This window comes from Python bivittatus, unplaced genomic scaffold (genome assembly GCF_059951505.1).
Source record: "Python bivittatus isolate LINGU-HERP-01145 unplaced genomic scaffold, Pbiv_v1 ctg000610_np1212, whole genome shotgun sequence".
NCBI lineage: Eukaryota > Metazoa > Chordata > Lepidosauria > Squamata > Pythonidae > Python > Python bivittatus.
The window spans coordinates 16,839,805-16,862,793 of record NW_028277088.1 but is presented as its reverse complement, the minus strand read 5'-3'; the positions used below and the strand labels follow the sequence as shown (position 1 = coordinate 16,862,793).

Here is a 22,989-nt window from a genome sequence, read left to right as displayed (position 1 = left end):
CCTTTTGTGCGTGTTGACACTTGGGCTGAAAGTGACCTCCTTCTGCTTTGACCAAGATAGGGAAGAGGACGCGGCTGGGAATGAATAGAAAATGAGCTGGAACAATAACTGGCTTGACTCCTTCTGCTGTCAGTTCAGCCTCAGAGTAGCTGACTGTCAGGCTTTGGCAAAGCTGTGGAACAAAGACTTTTCCTAATGCTGACAGTAGTAATTGCGCAGATTGAAATAGAAACTGTCAAAGATTTGGTTGACTGGGCCTGTGAATATGATGGCGATGCCTGATGAGAGCTTTTGGGTTTTTTGCATTCTTGAGGGGCTTGAGAAATGCACTAACCTCCCTTCCCTTGAGCGAGTCTGTATTCGTTAGCATGAAAGCAGGCAGGTGCTGGGGGTGGGGGGGTGTCCAGAAAGCCAAGATGGCAGGCAGTGACCGTGCACTCAAAGCACAGTGCCCCTTTTTTACATGCCTCATGCATGCGACACATGTAAAAAAAGGGCCAAGGCTTCGATTGTGCAGGTGTGTAGACACTGCCTTGACTTTTGTTAGAGCAGACAAAATACTGTAATTGTTTTATCTCTCTCTCTCTCTCTTTTCCATATATATGTCATAGTGAACATTCACTTTTTCATCAAGCTAACCCCTAAGCAATAAGTGACTACAAATTTGTTTTTTCTTTAGAAAGAGGCAACGCAACTAGGCTACCTAGAATTCAGTGAGCAGGCAGCATACACATTTTTGTAAATGAATTAATTATAAATTAAATAAATATATTTGAAGAGAAACGTTGGCAAGCACATACCAGGGGAAAGAACCCTGATGTTCTAAAAGGAAATCCACAGGAGAGACAGAGTAATCCCCTTGTTCCTTGGCTTTCTGTCTCTCCCTTATTTCAGCAGCTGCTCAACCCGGTAGGCTCAATGTGATACCACCCTGGCAACACATTGCTGCATGCCTGGCTGTGTGGTGAAAATAACATGCTGTATGCAGCAGTTAGCATCAGACATGGGAAATGGCAGGCTGATTCAAGGTCTATATCCTTTCCTTGGTTGAAGGAAAATAATAGAAGGGGGACAGATTAGCTGTCAGTTCCTGCAGCTGTCATTTGTGTCGCGTATGCATGACTTAGCCAAGTCACCCTGTCGGCAGAATCCGCATGCTGCTCGGGCAAACCAATTGCTTCAACATTTCAAATTTCTTTAAATACCAAACAATACTTGCCCTCCTCCAAATGCCTGCAGCCTGATCCAAATATTGTTCTTCCTCAAGCCATGCACAAGACATGGAGCATTTCCAGATCTATTAGGATATCATATGGCCTGACCTTGCATTAGAGTTGTTGGAGGTTCCCAAAAGATATTTTTATACCCAAGGATTACAGGGAATGCCTAACTCGTTGGCAACTTCTAGAACCTGCTTGATCTCAAAACACTAAGCAAAATTAGACCCATCCATGTAGTTTTCTTGGCAACAAACCCAGTGTGATGTAGTGGTTAAGCTGTTGGGCTAGGAACGGAGAGACCAAGGGTCTAGTGTACCCTTAGTCACAGAAGATCTCTGGGTGACTTTGCACCAGTCATTCTCTCTTGGCCCAACCTAGCTCATATGGATGCTCCTGTAGAGAAAAATAGGAGGGAAGAATATTATCTCTGCTGCCTTGAGTTCCCCAAGAAAAGGCAGGATGCAAATCATTGAATAAATCAATGTATAAACAATATGGAGCTGGGTTGCCTTTGCCTTCTTACAAGATCTTTTTTTGTTTGCCTTCCCAGTCTAGCCTATAGCCCTGATCATTCCTGATTGTTTCTCATCCCAGTACTAACAATTTAAGTCTCATGTATGAGAATAACTCATAGAATGGGGTGCCAATGCTTAGAATATAGTAGATGAATTACATTTCATTCTAACAGGAATTCAGTTAGGTAACACTGAAAATCACTTTGTTTTAACCAACCTCACCTAACTGGTTATGCTGGAGGATTGGAAGAAAACAGTGCAGTATTTTATCTGGTTCCTAAGAAGTATGCTACTAATATGCGTTTTCAGATATCAGTGTTAAAACCTGCAGATTCATTGCTAAGTGTAAGGCAGCAGGTTTTTGCACACTATTACAAGATCTCTGAAGGAAGAAAATCCTAGCTGAATACACAAGATGCTGTACAGTTAAACCAGCTAGCCATGCATGATCAGCAGTGATTCAGATCTACGTTCTGCTTTAGAGAAATGTCTGAGCTCTTGTATGGGAACATGATGTACAATTGTGGATAATAACACATGTTCAGTGGACCATAATAATCAGTGACTCCATTGCTAACTTTGGAAATTCTTTTTTGCAGAAAAAATATCCTGATTGGCTAGTATCTTAGTGTAGCATAATCCTAACCTCACTCTAAAGCCCATGAAAATATTAAACCTTTGCTGTAGCCCCAACTCCATATCAGTGTTCTCTGAAAACTGTAAGAAGAATCATAAGTGACCTTCTGTAACAATCAAGTATAGTAAACTTTTTGTATTCATCTCACTACATTCTGCCTATAGCAGTGAGTAGAATGTAAGTGCTATGACCACGGAAAGCTTGATTAACCAGAGCAGGTAGGGGTTGAATTCTTAATTCAGTTCCTTGAAGTGGGGCCACTTACTACTGCTCCTGAAATGTAAAAAAAAAGATTATAATAATTCTGTGTCCATACGAAGATCATATAAGGAGTTTGGAGGTCTAAATTTATGCTTTTCACAAAGTACTCTTTTGAGTTTCCTAATGTCAGGCCCAGCCCAAGAATGAAAACAAGACAGTCCAGTCCAGTATAGTTCCTTTATTAGCTAGCACCTAATAGGCAGAATCTTGCCAGACTAAACCTATGCTAAAGCAACTAGTGGCTGTACCCCGTGAGACTCTAGGGAGGGGCCAGTCTCAGCTTCTTCATCTTCTCATGGTCCTGCTGTGGGCTGAGGAACCACTCGCTCTGTAACATCTCCAGGAATGCTCCCCTTCCCTCCTGATAACCTTGATCCTCCATTCTAGTATCCTCCCCGCACATGCCTTCCATTAGATCTAGTCCTAAGCAGTTCAGTCACAATAATATCCAAAGTCTTCTGTTCGTGCTCTTAAACACACATATCCATATTTGTTTTCTTACAGATTTGAACGTATACATACTAAAAAAGAGAATTTCACTAGGTCTCCAGCTGCTAACCAGGAGGATGTAGATGATCTGACAACCTTAGAAGTATTAGATGAGGTAAGATATTTTGTTAGGAGCTGATGTAAAGACAAATAAGTTGCATACTTGGAACAAATAACCACCTTTACCTACTTCGTGTGTTTTCCATTTCAAGCCCATCTGTCTCTTGCTGTACTTAGGCTGGGGCTAGATAGTGTTGAGGAAGACTCATTGAATCTTAGAACTAATATACAAACCAAAACGTAGCCAACATTTGACTTCCACGCTTTTTCAAACTTTTCAGTTTAGTTTCCCTATTAAGAAATATACAATAGTATTTCTTCAAATTTACAACTGTACGTTATCATGAAATCAATATACTGTTTGCACAATGTTTATATCAGACATCATTGTTTTAAAAAACATACCAAGTTCAAGAGACAGAATTTGACAGATTGATAAAAATGAGGAACTGAGAGAAATGAAATTAATATATTTGTTCGTCCCAGCAACTAGATATTATTAACACAGCCCACAGCCCCAAGTTTTGTTTTCTCTCTCTGTCTTGTGTTTGGTAATACTGACTTGAATCAACCGTATAAATCACACTCTAAACCCAGAACTCAAGTTCATGAAATGATAAAAGAATGAAAAATAAAACTCTGGGAGTCCACTGTTCTTAGAGGTAATAGGGAAGAAGTTTTTAACTGACTATACAAAAATTCATTGAACCCTTTCTTACATCTATGATGTCATTATAAAGAAGTTTGTACCCCACAAAACAAAAAAAAGAGTAAAGATTGCCCACCAGAAAGGGCGCAAGAGAAAAACCACTTTCCACAAGATTTGGGGCTGTGAAGATCTCATAGTGGTGAAGTTACACTAACATCACTCTCACGTCATATTTTCAGTGTAAAATACAAGTCCCCAAAGTATAGTCTGTCTCGAATGCTGAAGGACTCAGATTCAATCCTTGATACCTTAAATATTTCACAAATAATAAATTAGGAAAGAACTAAGATTTTGGATAGCCACTGCCACAGCAGAGAATGTGGGATAGGGTGATTCACAAAGAAGTTACTGTAGCTCATTGGTAGAGCATATACTTCACAGATTGAAGTCCCCAGAGTCAGCCCTTGATATCATTTTGTTCTACTGATTAGTTGCTGATGATGAAGACATATGGATCCAAGAGGTTATCGTGCAGATAGAATTCAAAACTAAGAATGTTGGCTGAAGAAACTTAAACATATCTACTCTTCATCTCTCTTCAGTATGGGTACTGCTTTTAAAAAAGGAACCATAACTAGCTTTTCTTTCTCTCAATTTCAAACAGAATACAGTAGCAGAGCAACTGCAGAAGAGCTACACCCGGGATCAGATCTACACTTATGTGGGAGATATCCTCATTGCAGTCAATCCTTTTCGGAATGTGGACCTTTACTCTACAAAGGTGTGAAAATTTGATTAGTTAGTTTGAAGGGTATTTGGAAAGGTCAGAATTTGGGTACTGAGCACTGAAGCACCTTAAAGGGAAGTTCTTTTTGCTTACTGTACCTTGCAGAAGTCAAGGCTTGTCAAAATCTCCCTTGGGGTGTTTGCTTAGTTTGTTTGAAGCAGTAACTGAGCTAAAAAGAGGTTGAAGGTGCCAGGGTATGTGTGTGCAAAGGTCTAATTTCCTATTCTTCACTATAGAAATAGTTGAAGAGAAATAGAGAAATATAAAAAATAAAATAGAAAATTGCATCTGAGCATTATAATTAAGCAAATTAGCGTTTCAGATTAGGTAATGAACAAGTATTGGCACTCATTGCCATTCATAACTGGGTATGCTCAGAAGACCAGCAAAACAAGAGGACTTGCTTAAATTTAGAAATGCTTTGCCCCAGAAGTCTGGTTTGCCAACCTCTTAAAAGTGTACACCATATAACAAATATTTCCTATTGTAAAAGTATTTTGATTTATCAGGTAAGTTTTAACCAATGTCTTTGTTTTATGTAGTATAAAACAATGGAATACACAATATTTATCTTTTCTTTCCATCAGCATTCCAGATTGTACATGGGGGCCAAACGGACTGGCAATCCTCCACATATTTTTGCTATGGCTGATACTGCATATCAATCAATGGTCACCTATAGGTCAGATCAGGTAATGCTAATTATTCCAGGTAGAAATGTACAGCAATTAAATCCAAAGCAGAAAAAGGTAGTGTCACTGGGTTAAGAACACCCAGATTACAGACAACCCATAGTTAAGAATGGAGCCTATTGTAGCAAAATTCAAGTTAAATACACAATGATTTGAGTTACAGTGGTTCAAGTTCATTACACAATATTACTTCTACAGTATTACACAATAATACTGTTCCGGCTTACATACAAATTCAACTTAAGGACAGACCTTGGGAATCGGACTCGTTCTTAAACTGGGGACTACCTGTATTGGAGAGAGCATAAGCACTCATGCAGCCAGTGAACAATCCCCCTCCAAAGCATTTTTCTGCTTTGGATACAAATCACTTCAGATCCCTAGTTCCAAGGCCAGAATTAATACTCATCTTGATTGTGTGGAACAAAATCCCTGTTCAAATCCCTAACAAAAATATCCCTGACTCTTAATTTCAGTGTATTGTCATTTCTGGAGAAAGTGGAGCTGGGAAGACTCAAAGTTCTCATCTGCTAGTTCAACAGTTGACTGTCCTTGGAAGGGTAAAGCAGATTCTAAAAACTTCATATTGATTGGGGGGAGGGGTTTCAGTTCATCTCTCAAATAGTCTCTATGCAGATGATCTCTACTATTCCATTATTCTTTAGTAGGCTGGGAAATTATGAACTCTTACTCAGCTATCTGTCAGAGGTAACACTGGGTGGAGATGGATTTAAATTAATATGTTCTCATCAGGGAATTAACATGTGAACTAACAATTACATTCTACCAGTTATTTGTGGAGTAATGATGATGACTGAATAAAATTTGCAAGAAAAGTTCCCTATATTGGGAAAAACTTATATATTTCTATATACACTGAGAAAATGAGTTTTTAAATGTTTTCTGATTTTTAAAATATTTATCTAGGCGAATAACAGGACTCTTCAAGAAAAGATTCTCCAAGTCAACAATCTGTTGGAGGCGTTTGGAAATGCGGGCACTATTATTAATGATAATTCTAGCAGATTTGGGAAATATTTGGAAATGAAATTCACTTCTAATGGAACTGTTGTAAGCGCTCAGATTTCAGAATATCTTCTAGAAAAGTCTAGAGTCATACGTCAAGCTGGGTAAGCGAAAGGAAAGTAAGGGGGCCTCTGGCCGAAAAGGAAAGCAGGGATGTTTAGAGTTTTGATTCAGATGAAGCCAATGTGTGATACAGATGAATTCAAATGGTATGGCCATGGGTAGGGTGGGGTGGGATTAGATGCAGCATCTGCATAAAACCCTGACGTGACATGCATTAATCTGAATTATATTTTCATGTCCTAAATTTTATATAGTCTAATAAACGTACATATGGACTATACAAACAGTAAGTGTAGTTGTGGATGAATTGGTAAATGTGGGATGGATATAAATAGTAGGCAAGTATGATAGACCATTCCCCTTAAATAGCCTGAACCACATTTTTTTGATAAATGTTATGCTAAATGTATACTAAAACATACAAGAGCAACATATAACTATGTTACTAGTCTAACATGTCTATAAAATATAAAAAACATGTCTATAAAATAGACAAGAGATTATTTTTTTCGACTTTAATCTGTTCTTATATTTTGTCAGTGTGAAACCATTTCTCTTTAATCCCTTCTTAAAGTCTGTAATAAATGTTTGGGAATAAATGTTAATATTTAGAAAGAATGAAATAAATCTTAATATTTAAAATGCAACATGAATTTCATAATAGGAACAAATAAAAACAGGAATTCTTAGCTTTATTTTAATAGCTGCAACACTGTAATTTGTTTGCTTGCTTTGTTTCAGTGGGGAGAAGAATTTTCATATTTTCTACTACATCTATGCTGGATTGGCAGAAAAGAAAAAATTAGCTCATTATAAATTGCCAGAAAATAAACCCCCAAGGTAAAAAAAACAACCCAAAAACCTTTGTATTTTTTTGCTCTAGATCCCTAATTTCGCAAATAAATATAGTTTCAAACTAATTTATACTGAACAATTTAAGCACCTTAATACTTAAGCAATTTAAGTACTGGTTTTCCATATGAAAATTTTCACTCTTTTCTCCATCATTTTACTAGGTATCTACAAAATGAAGTTCTGAGACCAGTGCAAGATTTCCTGAACAATCATTGTTATAAATCCAAGTTTGAATTAATTGAGCAGTGCTTCAAAGTGATTGGGTTTACAATGGAGGTAGGTAATTGACTGGAAATATTCTTTGTCATTTTAAAAAGTAAAACATTATAATGTTAAATCAACATGAATAATTGGTATTATTGGGGCCTCTGCAACAAACTGAGATTTCATCAAAATGACAAAATGTGTAACCTAACATCATAATACAAGCTCCACACCACCTGTTAAGTAGAAAAGGAGCAACGTTTGGGTCATGATGCATGTCACTTCATTTGCCCCCTCCTGGAAGCCCACGAAAACAGAAGAGCTGCAAGAACAGAATATGTGTGAATATGTCAGCCAGGATGATGTGAAGGTTCCATTGTTGGAATAGGGCTGAATCACTCATCCAGTTGCAGTCATGGATGCTGACTAGATGATTTTAGGCCAGTCATTCTTTCTTTGTGCAAGCAGCTTCACAGGGTTGTTATTGTGAGGAAAAAATGGAGGACGAAGTCATGTGTTTGCTGCCTTCAGCTTGTAGGGGAAAGATCAGATAAAAACATAAGAAATGATAAATATTAGAGCGCAACCATATATTGCTGTATACCAGGCCTTAAATCAGTTTTTTCCACTTTCATATGCCTGTTTGATCAGGCTTCTCCCCTTTGGCCTGGGTTATTTTGAATTCTAGGAATTTCAATCCCAACATATCAAGAAGTAAGCAGATTGTAGAATTCTGCATATTAACTTCAGAAATATTCTGGGGAATGTTGAATAAAACGCATTGGTAGGGACCTTTCCCTGCTCATGGCTTTTCAAGGATGTTGGGACCTGGATAGTTTTCTAAGAATATTTAGGCTAGGGGTATTGAATTTCTGATCAGTGGCGACACATGGCTAGTGAGCAAAAGTTATGCCGAGAGTTAGTATGATTGGATACATGTAGAAGTCCATGTTTCCTAGGTGTATCACTTTGTTTGGTCTCTTATTCACTTACCCACCATTTAATCAAGAAAAAAATGAGCAACTGAGCAGTAATGACTGCAAGTATGACAGTAGCAGGTGCTTGATCACCAGCTCTTTCCAGGGCAAGCAAGTTCCTAAGGTAGTGAAGAGGGTAAGAACATGTCTCCCAAACAGGAAAGTGGGACCTGAATAAATAAATAAATAAACCCTGAAGTTGTGAGCAGATGTAAAATCAACTCTCCTTGATCTCTTTGGCCTAATTATATTTAACAGTGTTGAAATCCATTGGGTGCAGTACAAAATCTCAAAAAATCAATAAGCTTCTTTTCAGTGACCTAATCCTTTCATAGTGTTCAAGATCACCTTTGTTTAATGGACTAGCTGCTGCAATAGCTTAGAATTACATAATTCTAATACTATAATTCTAATTATATAATTTCGGCAACAATCAACATTAGTCCTGGAGAGAGAAAAAGGTGGGATGGGCAATGTATGTCTTATTTTTACATTACAGGTTCTGTTTTTATTTTCCCGTGTACAAGAGGCTGGTTTGGTTAACTTATCCTCCTCTTGGACTCTTAAGACGGTGTTTGCAAATACTCCATTTCCACTGACAGCTCCCCTTTAACTAGGTGAAGGTAAACAGAAATGCCCAGTAGTAGGAGAGTGAGGTCTGCAGAAATGTAACCAACAAACCCAAAATTCTGCTGTATTTAGAAAACATCCAACATGGACTGCTACAACATAGACAAAATAACTCCCTGAGTATTTAAGAAAAGCATTTTGTTTTTCACAGGGAAGCAGTATGTTCCCCTAATAAATTCATTTATAGCCTCAATGTCACTTTGCATCATAAAATCAGACTAAAGGTTATGTGGCAAATCCAATTAAAAGGAGGGGGGCAGGGAGCGGCTGCTGGGAATAAATAGCATTCGTGCCATACAAATTAGATTGAGCCATATTTAATGCTTATAGGGGAATAGCCCCAAAATGTCAGCTGCAATACATGTTACTGTGGGATGACCAAAATTGGCATAATAATCTCAGTCAGTCCCAGAATAATTTAGAAATAAAGATAGTGGCTATTTTATTTAAACACCTGTATTGCACAGTGTGAGAAAAGCAAAATGCATTATACCCTGGGTTCCCGTGATATGTTAAACTATAACCAAACACACTATTGTGCTTAGCAGTTGTACTTAGCCAGGATGCAGACTTGGGCTAGATTAAGGTTTACATGTGATTTAAAAAAACAACTTTCTCCTTTATTTGTCATTGGTCTTCCAGCATCAAGGACCTGCTTTCAGTAAACACAAATCCAATTAGGAGAAAGAGAGAGAGACTTAAGTCATTTTTTTTCTGTGGGTTTATTTCAGATGAATTAACAAAATATAGTTTGTTATAAGCGTGAACAATGGCAAGTTCAGAATTACACTGTAGTTCAAAATATAGAAGGAGCCAGGATTGTAATTGTGGAAATTGTAGTCCAGTAGAAAGTGAGGACCAAAAGAGAGATCTATCAAGAAGCCATCCTAGTAGGTCTAATTCTGCTAGTTTACCTGGACAACCCTACATTTTTAATGTTCAAATGACATCCTGTAGGTTAAGGTTAAAGTGAATTGAAGGAGATGCAGCTATTAGAGAATGCTGATTTTTCAGTATATGCAAAATCAATATTAACTGACCATTCCCTGTTCTGCCTGTTTTAAGACTCTGAATTGGAATGCTTTTGTACACTTATCTTTCAGGAACTAGGGTGCGTATACAGTGTACTTGCTGCCATTTTAAATGTGGGTAACATTGAATTTTCATCCGTGGTAACCGAGTACATGATTGACAAGAGCATAATTTCCAATCCAATGCCTCTGGAGAATTGTGAGTTACTCTTACTTTTAAAATAGACTGGCAATAAGTTTCTTGGAGTTCAGTAGGGCTTGCTCTCAGGGAATTGTGCATATCAAGCATAACTTGGTGCCCTCCAAATATTTTCAACTTGAACTCTTACAATCTTTGCCAAAATGGTGAATGTCAAGGGACTGCAGCATTTGTAGTCAAAAGCATCTGGAGGATACCCAGTTTCCTATGTCTGGCATATAGGATTGCACCCTTAGCTGTCTTGTTCATTATGAAACTTGAAGCAATCTGAACATGGCAGGATATTGCTGGTAAAATTCTTCAAGACCTGAGTCCAGTCTTATTGACCTTATCAACAAATGGGGCCTTGGTTTGGCCAAATTAAACTTGTGAATGCTTAAAAGTATAACAGGATCTTTCCTCTGATGATACTCAACCTTGATGATATTTTCTGTTAAAATATTGTATCTACATTACAAATTACATTACATTACTATACATTAGTGTAGCTGTTTAGAAAAAAGGGAGAGGCTGCAGTGCCATGTACACTTAAGAGAAAGCTTCAGATCCTAGGGAAAAACTTACATAGCATTGCATTGCCAAGCCATGGAAGATTTGATGTAGGATAAGCAAGCTGTAACCCCAGGGCTGAAAGCACCAGGCAATCAATCCAGACATTTTGATAAGTAGTGTACGGTAATTCCTTTCACTGCAGCATTCTGTTTAGAGAGGAAAGAGTATCAAAAATAGAGAAAGAGAGAGAGAGAGGCCAGAAAGAGAAGAAAGGCTATATCAGGAAGGACATATCCAGTTCTCATTAGATTAAAATACTTTTCTACTTCTGCAGATCTTGGGGTCCTGCTGAGACCTTTCTCATGTGGGGTGGTGACTACCTTTTGACTATATAAAAACTAGCACTCCAAGGAACTAAATTTGTTATTGGCATATTGGACAACTTTACTCTGTATATTGATTGATTCATATTTCTTTGCACTTTCTGTGGGCCAGTCTTCATCTTTTCGTTTGAAGAACTCCCTTGCCACAATAGATTATCATCTTGGATAAGAATGGGAAGCACAAGTAATGTTCAGGCCCTGAGATTCCTTTAACATTACTGAAGAGTGCCTTAGGAAGGGTATCCCGGCAAAATTAAGTAATATCTCCTTCCTTAACAGACCTATGGAAATGTGGAGGTAACACAATTTATTTGATTTCCAGCTGCTTCCTTGCTACGTATCCAAGCAGATGAGTTACAAGAAGCCCTAACTTCTCATTGTGTGGTTACCCGAGGGGAAACAATTATACGACCCAACACAATGGAAAAAGCTACTGATGTGAGAGATGCTACAGCCAAAGCATTGTATGGGTGGCTCTTTAGTTGGATAGTCAATCGTATTAATGCCCTGCTCAAACCAACTACAGGTTTAAGGTGAGATTCCCTCCACCCCTGTTGAATTGAGATGATTTTATGATATTGGCTATCAGTATAGAACAGTGTTTCTCAACTTTGGTAACTTAAGATGTGTGGACTTAAGCATGCTGACTGGGGAATCCTGGGAGTTGAAGCCCACACAGCTTAAAGTTGGCAAGGTTGAGAAACACTGGTATAAAATGTCTTCTGCCTGATGAAGGGAAAAAGCAAATGGAAGAAGCCATTTTCTTCCATCTAGAGCCTTTCAAAGGTTTCAATGTGTTTACAACTGTGTAAACACATATACATGCATATCCTTAATATTTTTTCTTTTCCTTCTTTTTCTTTTCTGTTTGTTTTGTTTAAATAAATAAAGCCCAAAATAAAAATCATTTAAAAATGCAAGTTTATTGACAGGATATACAAATACTTATGTGCTATGTATGCTTTGCCCAAGAGCACTGACAACAGAACAACTGATTCTGTAGCCTCTCTGCTTTCAGAAATTAATTCTTGTAGTTGGGACATTTAGCATCCGATGAACAGCCCTTCCAGAACGTTGGACATTAGACTCTGCCAGTTTCTGCCTAACATAATTCCCAGAGCCTTCGGTGAAGTTGATATGAAATAGCTAACTGAGACTGAAATATAACGCACAGCTTTTGTATTTTCAGTGGAAGTGATGAAGGACTGAACATTGGAATTCTTGATATCTTTGGTTTTGAAAACTTCAAAAAAAATTCTTTTGAGCAGCTGTGTATCAATATTGCCAATGAGCAGATTCAGTTTTACTTCAATCAGCATATCTTTGCATGGGAACAGGTAGGCATGATCATGCGTACTTTTCTCCATTTGTGACACCATAGGGGCTATTGAAGGACCTGGGAACACAGCTCATGCTGCTGAGGAAGATTTTAGTTGAGGGGCCAAAAGTCTGTCCACTGGAGGTTTCCCATGTCCAACTGAAGGTTGGGGAATGGCTCTTTCTCACAGCTCAGAGGAGCTTTGAAAAACAAAATAACTTTTCAGATTTAAAATAGCAAAAAACCAAAAAACAAAACTGAAACATTTGCCAAAAACTGGGTGAAAAGATAGTACTGCCTTTTAAAAGTGTGTAAGGAAGAGATGGTCTCAGCAGTGATGGCCAAATGAACAGTTTTCATTCATTGATTGTGGAACCATCCATCTTGCCTGAGGCTTCCAATGTGCCAGTCATGCAGCAAATGAGAGAAGGGGACCTAACCCTGCCCAGGCCATATCTCATGCTCTCTGGACATGCTATCAATGGCATGTGTGGCTGGTGAATGTGGAAGAAGTGGGATGGTAAAGCAGGAGCCTCTTTATATATGAGGAGCATAGACTGTTTTTCATCAAGGAGCAATTGTGTGCAAGAATATGAAATGTAAGCAGGCAGAGAAAGAGACTGAAAGGAAGAACTTGATCTTTCTTGAACACATAGATTTTTATCTAGCAAAGGTAATCTGCAGCTTCCTTGGAGAGATAAAAAGTAAAGATGGAAGAAGGCCACACATAAAATGTGTGTGTGTATGTGTGTGTGTTTATTCTGTGCACAATTGTTTGATTACTTTCCACAAGTTAAATGTCCACCTGAAAATGCATCAAGCTTCTCATTTAGAGTATCCAGGCAACAGAATGAAGTGATAATAGCTTTGGTGCAAATGCAATTTTGTTTTGATGTAGAATAAGGCATACAGTGTAATTTGTGGTTCAAGAGCAAAAATAAAATAAAAATGGACACCATACTGAGCAGTTCTTTTTTAAAAAGTGACTTCCTTAATAATTTGCCAGCAAGCATATTAACTATGAATTTTCAGTTGGGACTAAGAAATGGCAGTTTTATTTTATGTAGGAAATGTCCCATGTTAATTTGAAAGATGGATAATTTGATACAACAGTACAATGTATTTGATTTTTAAGATGGGTGTAAAACAAAATGGTACAATTACTGAAAATGGATGGACTTGATGAGTCAGTAGGCAAACTTGTGGAGTTCAGGAAAAGGATGAAAAAGGAATATTTAGCTGATTAAAATAGTAATTGGGGTATTTGTTTAGGAGCATGTTCTTCACTGGGGAAAAAGAACAGATGTTACAGAAGCCCCAAACTGATGAAGCTGCTTTGTTCATAGTGTAGAACAAAATGTTGCCATGCATTTTCAGCCCTTAAGATGAGTGTTTTCACCCAGGGTCAATAATTTCAATGGGAGTCTTGTAATTCCTCTCAGGGCTCCATGGATTGAAATGGGAGGCAAACTAGACTGGAGGTCAGCCTTACTGTGTTACCTTCTTCACAGAGCACATAACTGACTTGTGGAATTAATTGCCACAACATGTGGTGATAACCCTAACTTGGACGACTTTAAGAAGATACTGGATAAATTCATGGAAGAGAGGTCTACACCCCAAGGTCTATTAGTCTTGAAGACTCAGTGTTAGCTCTGTATTGGGGGCAGGATACCTCCAGACATCAATTATAAGGGAACAGTGGGAGAGGGGAATCTCAGGAGCATCTCAGAGACATTTGGTGTGAGAAACAAAATTCTGAACTAAGATGAACCTTGGCCTGATCCAGCAGGATTACTCTTACATTCTTTTGTAAGGCATTTCCCTCAATTCCCTGCAGAGGACTGGACAACAGTTTCCATTTCTGAATGAAACATTCCAAGTGCCAGGGACATAGCGCTTATAATGTGATCCTTGTTCATCATGCAAATCAAGTTTTCTCCCCTCTATACACTAGGGAAAGAAGTGCCATTAAATTCCATAGTTGAACAGGATTCTGAGTAAGCTTGGGCTGGGGGTGGTTGCAAAACTAACTTATGTAACTTTTCAGGTCATTTCTGTGACTGGGAAACAGAATAGTGCAGCATCCACCAGCTTCATGGCCTCCAGTATCTTGGACTACAACTCCCATTAACTTGGCCAGTCAAATAACAGGATAAGAGGCAGTTGTACTCCATCATCCCCAGTTTAATCAGAACTTTAATTTTGCAGAAGTGGGATGTCTGATGTGGGGAGGATACACTTCAGTTAAGCAGCATGAAAGCTCAAACTTTCTTACGTAAAAGTTCTTTGCAGAAATTAATTAAATTTGGGGATTGTATTCTCTTCTCTCTCATTTCTATTGAGAAGAAATTAAAGACTCTCAAGAGTTTCGAAATGGGAGTAGAGCAAAACCACCGTGTTTTGTTGTAGCTTTTACAGAGAAGTCATTGCTGCATAGAATGACAATGCACAGTTAGGTTCTATGAACTGATCTACAAAGCCATCTCAGGTTCAGTTGCCCAAAAGCTATGTAAGAGAAAACCTGAGTGGGAGATGACAGGACATCCCAGAACTTTAGGCTAGACTGGGAAATCAGTAAAATATCTCAGAAGAGCACAATGACAAACTATTTTAATATTGTTACCAAGAAAATTCCATGGCTCTATCAACTGAGCAATGATCTCAACTCAAAGGAGACTTACATAAAAGAGTGTGTCTTTCCTTTATAGCAGTGATTCTCAACCTTTTTGAAGCTGCCGCCCCCCAAGGTGCAGAAAATTTTTCAACGCCACCCTTTGTGAAAATCCTGCAATTTAGGGTATGGGGGTGGAGTTACTGAATTATAAAAAGCAAAAATTTTAAGTAATTTTTTTCAATAGACTTACACACCAAATTTGTTCGATTTAACTCGATACTTTTGCCCTGGAAGGTAATTGCATTCCTTTTATTAAAATTAAAATGACTAATGCAAAAAAAATGCTTAAATGCTCTTTTATGTAAATACAATTATTTCAAAATGCTGTAAATACGTTTATTTTTTTGATGCTCGTTTTTTTAATTTTTTAATTTTTAATTTAATTTAATTTTTTTGCAAATGCTTTTTTAATGTTTAAAACTTCTTTATTCTTAATTAGATAATTAAAAAAAACAGCAAAAAATACGCTAAAAGAGTAATATCAATGAAACATGCTTGATTATGTCAATGGGACGGTTGTGCTTGATGGTTCAGAGCCATTTTCTGAACGTTCGGTTCAATATTGTTAGAGAGATGAAGGCGCAAGTCCCCTCTTTCCACGATTTGGAGTCGACTTCTCTTTTTTGTAATTAGATCTGTCACAGCACTGAATCCTCGCTCGACAAGGTAGAAGGAAGGGAAGGCAATTAAAAATTTTTTGATGATAGTCCACAGTCCTGGGTAGAGGCGATTGATGTTACTTTGAAGCCAAAATTCTGTGAGACGATCACCATTCTGGAAGCTGGCTTTCAAAGTTTCATTAGTTGAAAGTTCGGCCAATTCCTTCTGAATCTGAACCTCTGCTGTCTCAATATTCATAAAAGGGTTCATGACCCATTGAGCGACTTCCAGGGACAAAATATCCTCAAAACGCTCAGAAAAGTCCTTGTGCAAAGACTCAAGGTGTTGACAGTAAACTTGTGTTTCATCGAAGGGGATTTCACTGCTCTTATGCAGATCCGACAAGATTGGAAACTGGCTGAACTCGTTGCGACCAAAATTCTGCTTCTACAAAGTGAGTTTTTTTAGGAAGGCAGAAATAACAGATTTTGTTGTGATCAAATTGAGCTCTTCGCCTTGAAGCTGCAAATTAATTCCATTGAATTTTGCGAATAAATCGGCCATGTAAGCAACATCAATCTTCAATTGTAGCAATCTGTCTCTCAGAGCTACATCTTTCTCTTCGAGGAACTCAAGTACAGAGTCGAAAAGATTCCAGAACCTATTGAGGCAGGCGCCTTTGGAAAGCCAGCAAACCTCGGTGTGTAGAAGCAAGCGATTGAATTCTTCATCGTTGTCCTTACACAGCTGCCCGAATAATGGATCGTTGAGAGCATTACTGCGAATTTTGTTCACAGCAGAGATGACATATTGTAATGACTGATGCAAACGGTCGCTGAGGTTTTTTGCAACTAAATACTGTCTATGAATCACGCAGTGAACAGCTAAAATACCTGGTACCTCTTTCTTCAAAAGGGTGATGAACCCACGATGATGACCCACCATTGCAGGAGCATAAAGATAAAGAACTAATAAGCGCACTTACCTAGCCAAGTGGCCAAATAAACAATGAAAGTGAATTGAAACTGAGGGGAAAAAACAGAAATGAAGCGAACGAAAAGCAACTCAAGTAACACGGGTCAAATCAAACATTCATATCGAAAGGACGCTCAACGCACGCACTGCGATTAATCGCGCGGGAAAACAGCTGACGCATGCGCTGTGCTGGTTGGGATCGGAGAAGAATCGTAGTGTCGAGTTCTTCAAGGTCAGCCTACCTAGAATACAAATTCGTCTCACCATTCTTAGAAGTGTGTGAGGGCAGCCGTCGCGTAAGTTCGTTTTATTGCTGGTACAAATGGTGTAAACCGGATAATCGATTTAATAAATTTTTTTGGGAGTTTTAAAATTAAGTTCGAATGCCAAAACATGCTCATCGCCCCTCTACCGCCCAAAACATGCCCCCTCCCCCCCTACCGCCCAAAACAAGTTCACCACCCCTCAGCATCCTCCCACCGCCCCCCGGGGGGCGGTACCACCCCCGTTGAGAACCAATGCTTTATAGCATCTTTTTCCTCCAAGCAATCAGCTGCTGGAACAAACTAGTTGGAGTAATAATAGTGGAAGACTAGTAGAATAGCCAGATACTTGGCCCTGAGTAAATATGACTAGGATCTAGTTACGTTACATAATTCATTTGGAGGTGGTTAGTATTTTACATGCCTGGTTAAAAAAATGCCCTGTCATGCTTCTAAATCTAGGTTCTACCTTACTGATCCAATAAGTTTGGTTGTTAAGTTGTGAACTGATTTTATTGGACAGGATGGTACAACTGTGGTGTTTTTCTTTTGATATGTATCTGGTAAAAACACTTACTGAATTATTAGCACTAGCATTACTATTAAATGATATTCCTTTATAACACAGGCTAATGACAAAACTAGATCAAAGAATATCCACAGCCTACCATCTACTTAATGAATTTTCAATTAGTGAGACTGAGGAAATCCCATGTAATCAGTACCCTTATTGTAGCCAATCTTTTTATAGAATCCAACATTCATTGGACAGAATAATAATAAATTCCCCATCCATTGCATGTTGCAGCTGAAAATGCCAATGATTCAGTCTAAAATCCTCTGTATGTATGTGTGTGTGATGTTAGTTCCAAGTGCAGCCTTCTTTCAATTGTCCCAACACCTACAAAAACCCTGCACAGCAAACCACAGGAATTTCAAGTTCGGTGGAGTCCTTGGCGCTCTCTGAGCTTGGTTGTTTGCTTGCAAACATTTTGTTACCCAACTAGGTAACATCATCAGTGTGAGTGAGTGTGGGGTTTGCTGCCTGTTCATATACAGTAGCTTGCCCTGCCAGTGTTGATGGGGGTGTGGTTTTCTCCTTGCTAGTTCCTTGATTAGGGTATTGTTTTCTGCTTTATTGTTTGCCTGATGTTAATCCCTAGTTATCTGTGTTGGCTGTTCAAGAGGATGTGTTCTGGTCTTTTAGTTTCCTTCTTAGCTTTTTTATTGTCTCTTTTGAATGTGTAAATATGGCTTATTTCTATGTGTCTAATAATGGCTGATTTGTCTGAATACCAAGCTTCCAGAAATTCCCTAGCATTTTTGGATTTAATTAGGTCTAGGATGCTCACAGTTTCCCAGTTGAAACTATGGTTGAGTCTGTCCATGTGTTGTGAGATTAAGGAGTTTTCATTATGTCTTCTGACTGCTAACTGGTGTTAATGGATGCACTCTGCTAGTCTTCTGCCTGTCTGTCCTGCATAGTGGCTGTTACAGTCCTTACACTGTATGTTGTAGATGACTCCTGTTTTTTCTTCTTGGGCTGCTGGGTCTTTTGGTTTACTTAAGATGTTTGGGAGGGCTTTAGTTGGTTTGTATGCTACTCTCTTCTATTGGATTTCAAGTTCATTCCAAATGAGAACTTACTCCAGTGAGGACAGAAAGTCAACTGATGTTTTATTAGCTAAAGATTTAATATTCCATGTCCATGTCATCTTTTCAGTCCATCATTTATAATGTTACCATTTAAATTTGAACAAAACTGGATTCCTTACAGCTTTATAATAATGACTGTCTTTTTACCATACCCAGTGCTAAAGATGAATAGTGCTGACAGGAATGAAAATATTAAAGCCAACTCTTTAGCCCTTACTGGATTTTATTATTATTTGATTGGATCCCTGGCATCTTTCCATGGTCCTGTGTGAGGACATTTGGGATAATGGTTATACTACCACAACCTGTATGTCTTTGAGGACAAGTCTCTAGGCTTATTCATTTTTCAGTCTGGATTGGCAGGAAGTACATGAACTCTGTTTTTCTTTTTCTTTTTTTCAAATTCTGTATCAGATTGATTTCAGATTCTATATTAAGAAAATTACTGTGATGCAGGTTGAATCAATTATGTAAATTAATTGCATGACTCCTTCTACTCCCTGCTCATCTGCATAATTTAGTCTAATTTTATAAAACTGGGACATGGAACTAGGCAGGACTTGCATCTGAGGTTTCCATACCATTGTAGAGTAGGAAACCTATAGCTGTCTAGATATTGTTGGCTCCTGTTCCCAACTGTGTCATGGATTGATGGTCAAGTATAGACAGAAGAATTTACTGCTTGATTGGAAGTTCAGGTTCAGACCATATTTCTTAGATCTTTTATTAAATCCATTTGCTTTTTTCCTGTTGTTCATATACATGAGATATATTTACAAAATAGTTCAGAAAAACACTTTTTATTACTTCTTACAGAATGAATACCTGAACGAAGGCATTAATGCACAAGTTATTGAGTATGAGGACAACAGACCACTGCTAGATATGTTCCTACAAAAACCAATGGGATTACTCTCCCTCCTTGATGAAGAAAGTTGTTTTCCTCAAGCCACTGATCAGACACTTATTGGTAAGCTCTTGCCAGCTTGTATTTAAAGATGCATTGGCCTTAGGGTTGGAAAAGAAATAGAATTGTTTCACAATTTATTACAAAATTGCCTAATTCACACTTCAAAATCTGCATTTTGCAATACCATACTCTTGTCCAAAATGCATACAAAAAATATGGTAACTGGAGAACAAGCATATACCCAAATGTGTATGTTGGGGAAATAGTTAACGAAAGGACATAATTGCTTAAAGAAATACATAGATCACAAAAAGGTGAGAATGGGATACATTTTAGGAGAAATACCTATGAAATTACATGTATAACATAGACTTCTTTTGAAAAGGCAGACTGGTGCAAAATAAGTCCATGGTTGAAAAAACATCAAACTGAGCAAAGCTGAAGTTGACAGATTTGCCCATTTTTAGACAGATTTCTCATTGAAGTGTTTTCACTTATGCCTTCAGGGTGAAAATGTTCACCCTGCTAATAGTATCTGAATAGCTGATATTTTTTACTTCCAGAAGCTACTTATTCAGAAGAAATACCAAGCAGAACCATAAACAGATCTGTCTTGCTCTGTTTAAACCAAAGCAGTTCAGAGCATCCTTTCTAGAGTCATTTTCCTTCATACCACCAAAATATTTATCAGGATTTCTAAGTTCTTATAAAAGCATCTGTACATCTACATACTTACAGGAATGATGTAGGGGGAAGCCATTGGCATAAAAAAGCTGAGGTAATATTGCTGGTGTTACAAAAGTGGTGCGTTTTCTTTACAGAAAAGTTTGAAGACAATCTGAAATCAAAATATTTCTGGAGACCAAAAAGAATTGACTTGACATTTGGCATTTACCATTATGCAGGAAAGGTAATAGGATTGAATAACGCTTCTCTATTAATGTGATTATTTTCTAACAGGATGGACTAACTTGTTGCAAAATATATTACAAAAGTCTAAACAGCTTGTTATACCTTGAATGGTTACAAATAATTACTCCACAGCTCATTTATACCCTTCCCTATGTGTACCTGTGCGTGTATGAATGAATGAATGAAAATCTTCCTCCAGGATCACGGAATACTCATGATATGCTCTTTGTTCCTTAAAGCATTTATAAGCAGTGCAACCTCTAAAAAGAAATAATAGATTATGAAGTTGGAAACTAGATGTGATGGATAGCATGAGCGGGGAAGATTCTGGAATGGAGCTTCAAGGTTGTCAGGAGGGAGGAGAGACATTCCAGGGCAAACACCTCCTCAGCCCGCAACAAGACTGTGGGAAAACGAAGAGGATGAGGCTGGCCCCTCCCTAGAGCCTCACAGAGTATATTCTCTAGTAGCTGTAGATAAGTTTAGTCTGGCGAGATTCTGTCTATTAGGTAATAGTCAATAAAGGAACTGTACTGCACTGGAAGACATCGAGATAGTTCTTGGGCTGAACCTGACATTAGCTCTTTTAACAATTCCTTTTTCTAACACCTCAGTTGTACATTTTATGGAAGAGAGAATATGCTTCTGCTTACTTGATAAGCATTGCAGGTTATGACTGGAGTCAGATCCATTTCACATAAAACCACTACTGTGGCTGCCTTTATGTACTCAAGACTTCATGGCATACGCAAGCTCACGGGTCACTCAAGCCTTAGGGCTACTTCTGGTTTGAGTAGTGATTCTACTCATGCATCAGCATCTGAGCAGCCCACATTAAAGCTAAACAACCTTTCTTGGATCTAGTGTTCTCCATATGTATTGGACTTCAACTTGGGAGAACTGGAGTCCAGTATAATTTGAGGGCTGCTTAGGGAAAGCTGCATTAGAGTGGGTAGATCACTGTTCCCCAGTGCTGGCTGGGGAATTCTAGGAGTTGAAGTCCACATATCTTAAAGTTGCTGAAGTTGAAAAACACTGGTGTAGATCAACCATACTGAACTGTATGCTGTAATAATGAAATTGCCCCTAAATTTGCCTGACAGGCCCACAGTTCTCAGGGGCCTTTCTCCTCAAAAGAATTAATGTTTTTTTGTGCATCCTCTCCCCCAAATAAAGACCCTAGTTTTAATCCCAATATTTAAAGCTCCTTCTGTGCTATGTATTGCAATTTAATCCCGGAGCCCCCACCCCTTTTGATGGAAATATGTTAAGGGGAGCAGGATTTTGCTCTCTGGCCATATCATCTAATATTAACACTGGCTACTTCTCACCTTCCAGTAGCCCCAAGTTCACAATCCATGAGGAAGAACCAAACTAAATCTTCCTTGTGAATAGGAACTCAAGGCCAGCCTATCTCCAAGTCTTGAGGAAGAGCCATAAGCACACATTCGTTGCCATTGGTATATAGGGCCCTTTTCCATATACATACCAAATATTCTTCTGCTGGAAGGGCTGGCCTACTCCCCTCCTCACACATTTACAGTATCCTGCATGTTGTATGTATCCTGTATTGACTCAATTGAATAGCAGGCCGGTAATCACCTTTCCTCCATGAGCTTTCAAAGTGAATTAGACTATTCGTATTTATTTATTAATTTATTAAACCAATTTATATACAGGCTGAAAATCGCCTTCCTTGTTTTTTTTTTTATTACTGATTTCTGGCAGACTCAGTATACTTTATATCTCCTAAGAACCTTCTGTTTTCCTAATTCAAGAACAGAGAAGCGGTTGATGAAAAAAAATAACACTGAATAACTGTTCCTGACCTTTTGAATTTTAATTCCAGGTTCTTTATAATGCAAGTGGGTTCTTAGCCAAAAACAGAGATACCTTGCCAGCCGATATTGTATTGCTCCTGCGATCCTCTGAAAATTACTTGATTCAACAGCTAGTAATCCACCCTCTTAGAAAAACAGGTAATAAATTCTACCATACATTTGCTAGGTCCAGTATTCTTTGCTATCTGTCCATTGTCTGTCTCCCTCATGAAATTTCACAGAAGGAGCTATCAGCCATGATAGCCACCATACAGAAATATCAGTGAGCCATGCAATTGGTGCCTTATCCTTATCCAGGACCATGCACTCTACCTGTGATTTTCCAATGTCCTGTCCTGTCCTTAGGGAAGTCTGCTATATGGATCAATCTGCTACATTACCCTTCTATAGCTGTCGTTATACCCTTGCAACTTTCAGAGGATAAAAAATAAGATGATTTGTTCTGAATCAGTCTCTGCTGCATTTGATTTAGTACTGTCTACAGCATCCTATCCCACCCAGATGTCCTGCAGATGTATTAGGATAGTACTCCATCATTGTTCAACATATTTGAAAGGCATCAGATGGGGAAAGGGTAGTTCACACTGGCTGTAACTTTCTAGTATTTCAGGCCTGCCTTTCAGGGTGGGGTGGGAGGTATCTCATAAAAAAGACCTACCTGGAAATG

The 22,989-nt window shown here is 38.3% G+C and overlaps 1 protein-coding gene across 1 annotated transcript in view; it reads left to right on the top strand.

Moving 5' to 3' along the window:
• The window catches only part of MYO3A (myosin IIIA), a 103,532-nt gene that overhangs the window by 39,476 nt on the left and 41,067 nt on the right, over positions 1-22,989 (top strand). Inside the window, exons 11-23 of the mRNA XM_088150447.1 lie at positions 3,138-3,237; positions 4,496-4,612; positions 5,206-5,310; positions 5,787-5,870; positions 6,238-6,440; positions 7,141-7,239; positions 7,416-7,530; positions 10,169-10,295; positions 11,493-11,703; positions 12,360-12,507; positions 19,476-19,629; positions 20,391-20,479; positions 22,331-22,460. Coding sequence (XP_088006573.1) covers positions 3,138-3,237; positions 4,496-4,612; positions 5,206-5,310; positions 5,787-5,870; positions 6,238-6,440; positions 7,141-7,239; positions 7,416-7,530; positions 10,169-10,295; positions 11,493-11,703; positions 12,360-12,507; positions 19,476-19,629; positions 20,391-20,479; positions 22,331-22,460 — 1,682 coding nt within the window. The remainder of the gene's footprint in view (positions 1-3,137; positions 3,238-4,495; positions 4,613-5,205; positions 5,311-5,786; positions 5,871-6,237; positions 6,441-7,140; positions 7,240-7,415; positions 7,531-10,168; positions 10,296-11,492; positions 11,704-12,359; positions 12,508-19,475; positions 19,630-20,390; positions 20,480-22,330; positions 22,461-22,989) is intronic.